Source organism: Monodon monoceros, unplaced genomic scaffold (assembly GCF_005190385.1).
Source record: "Monodon monoceros isolate NGI ecotype Baffin Bay Population unplaced genomic scaffold, NGI_Narwhal_1 Super_Scaffold_11, whole genome shotgun sequence".
Lineage (NCBI taxonomy): Eukaryota > Metazoa > Chordata > Mammalia > Artiodactyla > Monodontidae > Monodon > Monodon monoceros.
In genome coordinates, this window is record NW_021703767.1 from 120548060 (window position 1) to 120558780 (window position 10721).

Below are 10721 nucleotides of genomic sequence, written 5' to 3' on the forward strand. Positions count from 1 at the left end.
ACCAGAGCCTGCAGGTTCATCTAAATACCATTTGCCCTCCTACAGTCTCTAGTGTGGCTAGATAGAGTAGGACTGTTCTCCGTTTTGGGCAGCCCAGTAGCTGCCAACGCATGAATTTGGGTTTAAGGTAGACATCAAAAACACAGGGACGGGGGGCGGGGGGGGGGGGCGGGGGTTGGTTGTAGGGAGTTGGGGGAGGTGTGGGAAGAAAAAACAGATGAAGGGAATAAGAAGCTGTGGATTTGAAAGAAACTGCCCTTGGTGATGAGGGAAATGAAGAGCAGAGGGGATTTTGAGCTTACTCTATGTATGTTTCTTAATATTCTCTCACATTAAGGATAGGTACATAGAAGACTAAAGAGCTTTTAAAAGATAATTACTCTTAAAAGAATTTTTTTTTAAGTTTTACAAAAAAAAAAACATAATCAGAGTACCTTACTTGGCTTTGCAGTAATAATATTTATACAGTCACATATCATAAACACTGTTTATAATTTTAAACAAACATTGTAATATACTTACATTGGGAGGACAGGGTAAGTAGTGAGGGGTGGTATGAAAGAACTGAATTCTGATCTATCATAACAGGAAGTCTAAAAATGCCTAAAATTGAAAAATCAACTAGCAGTATAAGCAAATTATTGAACAGTTTGGAAATAAACAGCTAAAACAGTTAAACCTGGGATGGACCGGATGACTGCTATATTATGTTGAAAACCCTTTTTATTACGATATGTATGTGTATAATTATCTTTACTTTGATTTGTTTAAAAATGTAATTTGTCTAAGGTCATAAGTTACTAAGTAGCAGGAGTAGCATTCAAAAGCAAATATATCTAATTACAAAGCCCACAATTTTGTTACTGTACTACACTGGCATTCCTTTGCCTGTATAAACAATGTGTAGTCATAAAATTTTTATGACACAGTGGATCTGAAGTTTTCATATAGCCCAAGGTAGTAAGTCCACTATAACCTGGAAAATCTAATTTAACTGCTTTTTCACTTTCAAAAATGAATCCAGCAACTATATATCAATTAATTTTAAGTAATTAGTTCATGCAGGTTACCTAAAGGTCTACCCACAAGCTTCTCTCAAAAAGGATTTGTCTTATGAGAATATATTATCTAAAAGGAATGATTGTTTTCCCATTTATTATCGATATTTTATAGCTTGATATTTTACCTTTTTAATGTTGATTATTATGTTTACGTTCATTATTATATCATGTTTATTAGTGTATTCATACCTACCAAGAATTTTAAAGTTTAATTGGAGTTCTTTTGGTTTTGTGCTCTCCAGTGTTCCAATAATAATATATGATATAAAAGCCATGAGATTTGAATGTTAATCAGGAGAAAACAACTTATGCATCAGATTAAGATTTTAAAGTTATTTTGTAGATTTCCACTTTACGGTATGAAAGGGTCCCAATGGAGAAAAATATATTTTATATTTAGGACAGTGATTTTGGGAAATTGTTGAGTTGACCTATGCATAAGATTACTGTAGCATCTTTTAAATAGATCTTCTTAGTCTTATAACTGCCACCAAACTTGCACATAAATTTCTAAATCTTACTAGTGTGTTTTGTATTAAGACTGTTCTTTATCCTGGAATTTTTACATGTGTAATTCATAACATTGAAATATATTATGATTCTCTCTCCTGATCCAAACATTTTTTAAGTAGCTGAGTTTTAGTTAAGCTATACTGTCTTATAATTCTGGCTGCCTTTTTATCTCTTTAAAAAGAAGGTTTGAGCACAGTACATACCTTCTTTGGTGGCAATGTGCTGGTGTCTCGATTGTCATTGTTTAGTGCAGTAGTTCCCAAATGTTGCACTGGTGCTGACTGTGGAAGAATCACCTGTGGAGCTTATTAACAATACAGATTACTGGGCCCCTCAGAGTCTGATGTACTAGGTCTGGAGCCTTGCCCAGGAATCTGTATTTCATAAGCTCCCTATGTGATTCAGATACACAAATCAGTCTTGGGAACCACTGATTCAATGTGCTTTTAATAAGAAAATGTAAATTTTTTTAAAATTCTTGAATTACAAATATTAGGATAGGGAGAAAGATTCTACTGTTATATGAAAGTGATCAGATTTCAAGACTTGAGCTTTTTTGGTTTTTTTGTAGGCTGGGATCACTATGGAAGCAACTTAGCATTGGGGGCAGGTGAGATTCTTAAGATTTCTCTCTTTGTGCCCTGGCTTTTCTCCCCCAAGGGACAGTTTCATGACCCTTTTATTATTTTTTAAAATATTATTACAAATATTCCTAAAGCTTATATCAGTATATGGTACTATTGGCCTTCGTATGCCAGACAGCATAATGATAAGCTGACTTCTGTAGATGATTCACAGTCCTTAAGGGGCTCCTGAGGTTGAACGTTGTAAGCAAGGGTAATCAGAAATTAAGTGTATATGCCCTTTGCCAAAGCAAAAAAAGCCAAAAAAGGGTAGCAGAAGGAGGTCTTAAATTTCAAGGCTTTTATGATACCATTTTACTAAAACAGCTTTTCCATAATTTTTAACAGCTAATATAATGCCCTCATCATCTCATCTCTTTGGCTCAATGCCATGGGCACCACCAGTACCAGTTCCTGGGAAGCCCTTCCATCATACTTCATACGCTGGGACCATGCCCATGGCTGGAGGAATGCCAGCTGGTGTGCACAATCAGTTCATACCTCTACAGGTGAGACCTGAAGGAGAATTATTATATTTTTTTAACAGAATTAGCCTCTCACTGCTCAAAGACCATTGATAAAATTTTGTTTATTCAGTAATTATTCAGTGCCAACTAGAGGTCCATTCAGTACTGGTCTGGGTACTGAGAATATATTTTGACCAGTGGTGACCAGTCTGACCTGTTCCCTGCTATCTGAGTTTGTGTTCTAATAGATAATAATAATTGCAACAAGTAATAACATCCTTTTCTAGAACAAAGGGATTTAAAATCAGGAATATCAATTTTCTTTAAGTTATGGATAATTTTTAAATATTTTATTTGTAACCATATTCCTTGAATTTCTAAAGTCTGGTTTGGAGGTTATAAGTGGAAGTCACAAGTCAGCAGTGATTGACAAGTATTAGCAGCATGGTTTATGGTATTTTCTGACACTAGCTTTTTTGGTCTACACTGTTAATTAATGATGCTTTTATTCCTCAAAGGTAACTAAAAAAAGGGTTGCAAACAAAAAGAACTTTGAGAACAAGGATGCCCAGAGTTGTCAAGCCACCCTACTTCAGACTAGCCAGTCAGCATCTTCTGATGTCACCGAAGTGATTCCACAGGAGAGTTTATCAGCTTCCTTAAAGTCCCCTCAGCTTACTCAACTTGCGTCTCCTTTTCAAGTTGAAGCTGCCTCTGCAGGCCATAGTATGTCTCACCATAAGTCAACACCAAGCTCCTCAAGAAGAAAATCAAGAAAACTGGCTGTCAATTTTGGAGTTTCTAAACCTTCTGAATAAATTTGGTACTTGGAATTAAGTTAATTTCATTCCTTTCCTCCCACCTTTTTATAAATCCATATCTGTGTCTCATAAAAAATTACAGTGTACTATTTTAAAACAATATATTTCAATTAAAATTTTTTAAATTTTTAGTTGTCAGGCACTTTTCATGCTATTTAAAAGACTATACATCAAATTGTGCATCTTAAGTATGTGCAATTTGTTTTACATCAATTATACCTCAATAAAGCTGTAAAAAAAGACTAAATTCAACCTTGTTTTAAAATAATATCAACGGACTAAGCATTCAGATGTACCACTCTAATCATTGGCCTCATCATTAGAAGCACCCTAAACTATGAATTAGACATCATATTGCAATAATTATAAACATTTTTTACACTATCATTGAGGGATAATTAAATGGAGCATGAAAATTGGGCCTCAAGTATAATTTACTGAATGTGGATTTTATTTCTCTTTTTAATGATGTAACAGAAGTGTCAGGAGAATGGCTCTTATTTATAGGTATTTTAACTTACGTTTTATTATATCTGAGGGTCCTTTGGACCTGTTGTGAAGTGATCACACTTGTGGTGGTGCTGCCAGTTTTGCTTTATTCTCAATTTTGTACCAAAGCAACTTCAGAATACTGATCAGAATATTTCATTTAACTGCTTAGAATTATAAATAGCAATCTAGATTTGAGTAAATAATTACAATTTTTTAGATTATTCAAGAACCAGCATTAGTAATTTCTAATAAAATTAAGTTTCAAAATCTACAGGATATAATGATTACAAATTAATCTTCTAATAGAATAAAGTACAAAATATTAATCATGTTAAAATAAATTGTGTTATCAATTTGTATAGCTTTTTACCTGCTTACTTAAACATACATGAGAGCTCCGTTGTTGGTCCACGTGTAGTGCTTCCTGAAACTGATGAAATTCTAAATTTTTTAAAAATGCCTAGGTGTGCACAGGCACCATCAGTGTATACTGTACATTATTTATGTGACAAGTGCCCGTCTGATTCTCGTTCCATATTTTTAGCTTTATGCTGAACTGCCCAGGGACTCTGGCGTTTTGTCTTTGCATGTCATGTGTGGGTGTGTATTGTTCAAGCTGTAGCTGTTGAAATTATTTTAGAGTTTATGAAAATGTCTCAGTGGTACCAGGGCCTGAGTTTTTATATATATGTTTGTGCTTTCATTTTTGTGATATGCTTGTATTTTTAAGGAAGTAAGTTATCATACTTTTTTAAAAGTACGAACAACAGCCTTTGTATGGAACTGCTTATTATTATATTTAGTTTCATTTGGCTCATTGAAAACTCTGCCATGAGTCTTTGTTTGTTTTTAAAAATGCTAGTACTGAATTCAATGGATTTCTTTCTCTAACTGCTAAATGTTAGAGTTTCTCTAAATGTTAATAGGATATTTGTATATTAGTCGTGCCTTTAGTGTAAGAGATAAATGTTCATTATCTGTCATTTATCACAGTCATGTGAGTTTCTGTGATTTTATTTTCTATTAATTTTCCTAGATTCAGATGTTCCTTGGTTCCCAGAATTTCTTTTTTGGGGAATATTTGTTTCTCTGTAATGGGATCTTGAGTAATGAGGCTCAAGGAATTCTCAGTGTTTGTCCTTATTGCCTCACGACCTTTTTTTTTTTTAAGGGAACGTCTATTTGGGGCATACAATACAAAAAAGTTAAATTGTGACGATAAGATTATGTCAACCTCTTACTACTTTAAAGTGTATAATATTTTTCACCTTATGTAACTTTACAAACTCCAGCATTCAAGAATTGCCTCACTCATCATTGCTCTGTGACCACTCTATAAACAATGTACAGCCCACATCTTTTTTAAAGCCCAGAAGAAGGAGCACGTGCCGTCTTCTGAAAACTCCAAGAGAAATTTCGGTAAGCACAGTGCCGCTGAACCCATATACGGATGTTTCCTCAGTATTCAAGCAAAGCAAGCTGACAATTCTAGGTGGATAGGCAGTAAAAATGTTTTCTTTTCATTCTTTCTTCTCTTTTTAAAAAATGTATTATTCTAAAAGTCAAGACTAAAGAGAGATTAAAATGGGAGAGAGCTCCATAATGACTAGATAGTGTCAGGCATTCATCTGTATTCTCTTTACCTTGTACACCTATTCTAAATGTGGGCCTGAGAGCAGTAGATGTGCCCTCCCTGGGGAGGATGTAAGAGGCAGAGACTGTTTTTAATCTCTCATGACAATCTTGAGGAGACTAGATCCACTAATAGAATGGGAAACTTACAGTTTTTCCTTTTTTGGATGGTGCAGACTCAGAATACCCCGAAGTTTAGAAATACACCCATTCAACTGTTGAATCTGTTGTGGCCTTTCTGTGGAAACCATGGGTTGTACAGGGCACAGAGGATCAGATTCCCCAAAATGCTTCATGTTTCCACGTAATAAGAGCAGTTAAATCTATTTAAACCTTCTTCTCCTCGCTGAAACATTATTTCTAAATATCCTTGTTCAATAAAGTTTTTTTTCTTTTTTTTTTTTGAGCAAATTAAGTGAATTTTGAAGATTGGTCCTTCAGTCTCATTGTTCCTTTTCACCATTTCCTGCATTACCTGAGCTTTATAATTTTACAGATAGACTGTATTAATTGACTGAAACATCATGTAGACTCACGTCTTAAACATCTGAGACTCAGTTGCCTGAAAAATTAATTTCACCTCTGTATCTTGGTTTCAGTTTAAGACTTTCCTTGCTGTTCAGAGGGATAAGTAGTTCTTTTAGAACTAAAAAGATAAGGAGATCTTTTTTTTCCTGTTGGTGGGAGAGATGAAAAACTCCTGATGCAGGTTTTTTGTTTTTTATTTCCTTTTCTATAATCAGGTGCTTGCTTTGGTTTTAGACTGATATTTTTCCAACTAATCTAGGTTTTGGGGGGAGGGGTCAGAGAGGGAGGCAGTTGGAAGAAGGAAACAGTTAAATAAGACCTATCCAACACTGCATTTTTAGACTATATCTTTCTAGCTCAAGGAAATAGATAAGTTGCAGGGTCTTTTTTATTCACTCACTTTTTTTTTATGATTTTTTTTTTTAATTGGAGTATAGTTGTTTTACAACGTTATGTTGGTTTCTACTGTACAGCAAAGTGAAGTAGAGTTCCCTGTGCTATACAGCAGGTTCTTATTAGTTATCTATTTTATACATATTAGTATTCACTCACTTTTAAACCATCTGTTTTATTTGTATTAATAAATCATACATTTTCATAGTGGTTGTCTAATTTTTACCTTTAAGATAGCTAGGACTGTCCAGCTCTCCTTTGAAGTTCATTGTAATATGCTTCATCTCATTGTCCAGAGCCTCTTTTTTAAAGCAACTGTGTACAATCTCCCAGCTTTTTGAGTTTGCTATATTTCTTAGTACCATCTGGCTTCCAAATTGTGTTTTTACTGTGGAGGAGAATTAATTTATTGGAGAGAAATGACCATGACAGACATTCTCAACCTTTAAAAAGAAATGAATCACAGAAATTCCCTTATTTTTTTTAGAGACAGTGATATAGAACTCAAACTGGCAGTGTTCTTATTTCATAAGTTTTGTCAGTGAAACAGTGTTTTTTTGCAGGAGCTTCCTTTCCTAGTTAGGATAATGCTTAAAATTCCAGAAATGAATGTGTTTCAGACAGAGCTGGTTCAAATTTCCATCAGACCACTCCATCTTCTGCCAGGGAGCAGTATGAGACAGCGGCGAGACAGACAGAATGGGGGCAGGCGGAAGTTTCACTGACTTTAACTCCAGCACCACTGATCCTTTGTTTAGAGGGAGAGAAAAAACAGGTATAAAATAGTTTTCATAGTTAAGAATATCACAATCCATAGCTGCTTTTGTGTGTGTGTGTGTGTGTGTGTGTGTGTGTGTGTGTGTGTGTGTGTGAGAGAGAGAGAGAGAGAGAGAGAGAGAGAGAGAGTGAACCAGCAGTAATGCCTTGCTCAGTCGCATTCAGCCATCTCAAGTGCAATTCATGATGGAGACTCTGGTTTCCAACAGATAAAGTTTTACATAGTTAAACCTGTAAAAATTAATTTTTTTCAACAGTACACCTATTGCTATTATTTCAGCAATTGGTATACTATTAAATTGCCCAGGCCAAATAATTAAATTTCTGTAGATGTTTTAGTAATTCGAGCCAAATCCTCATACTGTTTTCCCATAAAGAATGAGAATTTGGTCCTCAGTTTGCTTTAAGTTCTCTTATTCCTTTCTTTCCCTTACAGTTAAAGGACTTTTTTGTTTGTTTTGGAGCTTGGGGGCTTTTTTTTGCCTGAAGTGTCATACATTTTCTTTTGCCTGCACCCAGATGCTTCTTTGAGTGTTTTCATCTATTTTGATATATGAGTAATAGATAGTGTACTGTATCATCAGAGTGTTCCAACGTTTTGTTCTTTTAAACAATGTAAGTAAGTATAACTCATACATATATATCTTAATTCCTTTCTTTCCTCACATAAGTATTTTATAAGTAACCGGAATTTTTCATTAGATCTTATACAGAGCAGTATTTTATTAAAAGTTCAAAAGGGAAGACTTTTATGTGCTCATTTTGTAGTTTTTGGTTTATAAATATCTTTACATTGTCCGCAATTAAAGTGTTTTAAACTTGCATTGGAATGGACTCCGAATGTATTTTTGTGTTAAGCTGTACATTTGTAGATTTCTAGCATGAAGTTAGCCTCAAAATGTGCAAAAGGATTTTAAAATATATGAATCACTGAAAGAGTTTAAACATCTATACATGTTAAATGCTATATGGATTTTAATTAAACCTTTGAGAATGATTTCATAAGTTGTTTGTTCTTGTATGTTTGCAGTGATATTAAAAGCAGAAACATTACAGTATTCACTTAAACCTCATATCCTTTTTTTTAGCAAGTTTTTAAAAAATATTTATTTACTTATTTGGCTGTGTCGGGTCTTAGTTGCAGCACGTGGGATCTTCGTTGCGGCATGTGGGATCTTTTATTGCAGTGCACAGACTTCTCTAGTTGCAGCGTGCAGGCTTCTCTCTAGTTGTGGCACGCAGGCTCCAGAGCATGCAGTCTCGATAGTTGTGGCGCACGGGCTTAGTTGCACTGCAGCATGTGGAATCTCAGTTCCCCATCCGGGGATCAAATCTGCATCCCTTGCGTTGGAAGGCGGATTCTTACCCACTGGACCACCAGGAAAGTCCCAAACTCCATATCCTTTTATATTGGTATTTTGAAACTATGTCAGTTAGCATAAACTAGACAGCATGATTGGTGGAGAAAGTCAGACTATAGATTCTGTTGGCCACTGTTCAGATCCTACCTCTACTTCTAATTGTAAATAAATCATTCTCATTTTAGGACTGGCAAGTTATGTAATACCTAAGCCTCAGTTTCTTTATCTCCTAAAGGAAGAAAACAACACCCCTTGTATGGTTAATATGTTTAAAGCACTGGGTACATAGCAGGTATATTACAGATGTTAGTAAACAAGGATTTGTCACATGAACCCAAACACACAGAGTCCTGTATGGTGCCAAATACCTCTGTGCTTTTCCCACTGAGTCCCTCTCCAGTATTCAATTCATGCAGAGTCCCCATGCCTCACTTAGGCATCTGGGAGACTTTTCTCTTTCTGTTCTTCCTTTTCCCTGCCATTGATCCCCTCTATCTTTTCTACCAAGGGGAAGGTTCTTACAGAGCCATGTTGGAAGAGGCTTTCATTCTTACTCATAAGACTGGGGAACCTACAATACTAACATCTTGCTAATTGGCCATGTCTCACAATATAACTCCAATGCATTATTATGCATATTACCAAAATCTCTCTATGGTAGGGGTGGGAAGGAGTTGGAAAGAAAGGGTTAATTTAAAGAGGGAAGAAAATTTCTACCTAGTAAATCTGCTTCCAGCTCTGCCCCTTCAACCTGAGTCTTTCTCTACTGTTGTACTTTTACTCAAGACCCCAAGGAGTGGTCACGTTCTGATACGGTGTTGGGCCACCTTCATCCAGCAGAAGGCACGAGGCCTAGGATCTCCAGTGGAGACATCGCCAACTGCTTTTCCACTTCATCCCCCAGACCGCCAGCCCCCCACAGTAACCACCCCTGTCTACCCCAACTCTGTAGCATCACTGGGCTCCCCCAACCTTGGTGTCAGTTTTTTTACTTGAAAATCAAAACTAAACAAACCAAAACCCACTCAAGCTAGCTTAAGAAAAGGCAATTTGCTGTAAGAATATGGGGCTATCTCAGAGAATCCAAGCAGGCTTCTCAGGAACTGAACCTTAGTCGAGGTGTCACCTTCCAATTCACTTTCTGTCTCCTCTCCATGGGGCCATGGGCTCTATAGTGTCTGTGACTCTCTGTAGATCAGGTCTTTGCTCCGACATCTATATTTGGGGGTGGGGGACAGGTCACCTTGAGGGGCCACCCCTGCTGAACTGTGGGTTGATGAGGAAATTTGGACCTATCAAAGGTAGGCTCTTAAGAAACAACCACATTCTGGGCTGACAGTCAGTCCTCATAGTTCATACATAAAAGAAGGCCTGCAGGGACTTCTCTCGTAGTCCAGGATGTACAGAAACCACCTAGAATCCGAAAGCAGAAACACGGCTGAGCTTCAAAGGGGCTTGGGCCAAGAGCAAGAAAGCTATCAGAAACATAGATACCTAACTTCTCCAGTCTTACCTCTGCCTTTCTGTTTAACACTCAAGCCTTCCATATTCCCTTTGTACATTGCTTTAGTTCTAGCAACCAGCCTCGGACTAGCATCTCTCCATCTCCACTCCAAATGGGCTAAGTTTGTATCAGGTGTCCACCTCCATGTAAGCAATTAACATCAACTAACACAAACATGGCTGCCAAGGCCCATTCATGTGGAGCGATGTTCTTCGGAGCAAGAAAGATCAGGATGTGAAGATACCCCTAAAAGCTATTCTCATAGGAGCTATTACATGATTTTAATTAAGTAGGGGTTATTTGCTCTCAAAATGAAAACTGGTGGCATTGCAGAGAATTGATTAGAGAGAGTGGAAATCATACACAAACAGAAAGCTGTTTCAGTCATCCAGGTAAGAATGATGTAGCTGCACTAACTCTTAGAAGCTCCTATATTGTTCAGTATGTTGAATGTCAAAGAGAAACAAGAAATGTGGAATCAGAGTTCCAGCATCACCCTCTCAGGCTGACCCATTAATATTTTACCAGAGATCCTCTCCGGCATGTTGT

General features: G+C 36.5%; 1 protein-coding gene across 4 annotated transcripts in view; it reads left to right on the top strand.

Annotated features, from left to right (window-relative positions):
- XRN1 (5'-3' exoribonuclease 1) overlaps positions 1 to 8330 on the top strand; it is a 101273-nt gene extending 92943 nt beyond the window's left edge. For 2 of the 4 annotated variants that reach the window (XM_029214098.1, XM_029214096.1), the window contains exons 40-42: positions 2146 to 2184; positions 2546 to 2706; positions 3183 to 4238. In XM_029214098.1, coding sequence (XP_029069931.1) covers positions 2146 to 2184; positions 2546 to 2706; positions 3183 to 3482 — 500 coding nt within the window. In that variant the 3' untranslated portion in view covers positions 3483 to 4238. Of the gene's footprint in view, positions 1 to 2145; positions 2185 to 2545; positions 2707 to 3182; positions 4239 to 5269 lie in introns of those variants that run through there. The other 2 variants (XM_029214097.1, XM_029214100.1) reach the window with 2 other exon arrangements.
- The last annotated feature ends 2391 nt before the right edge of the window (positions 8331 to 10721 follow it).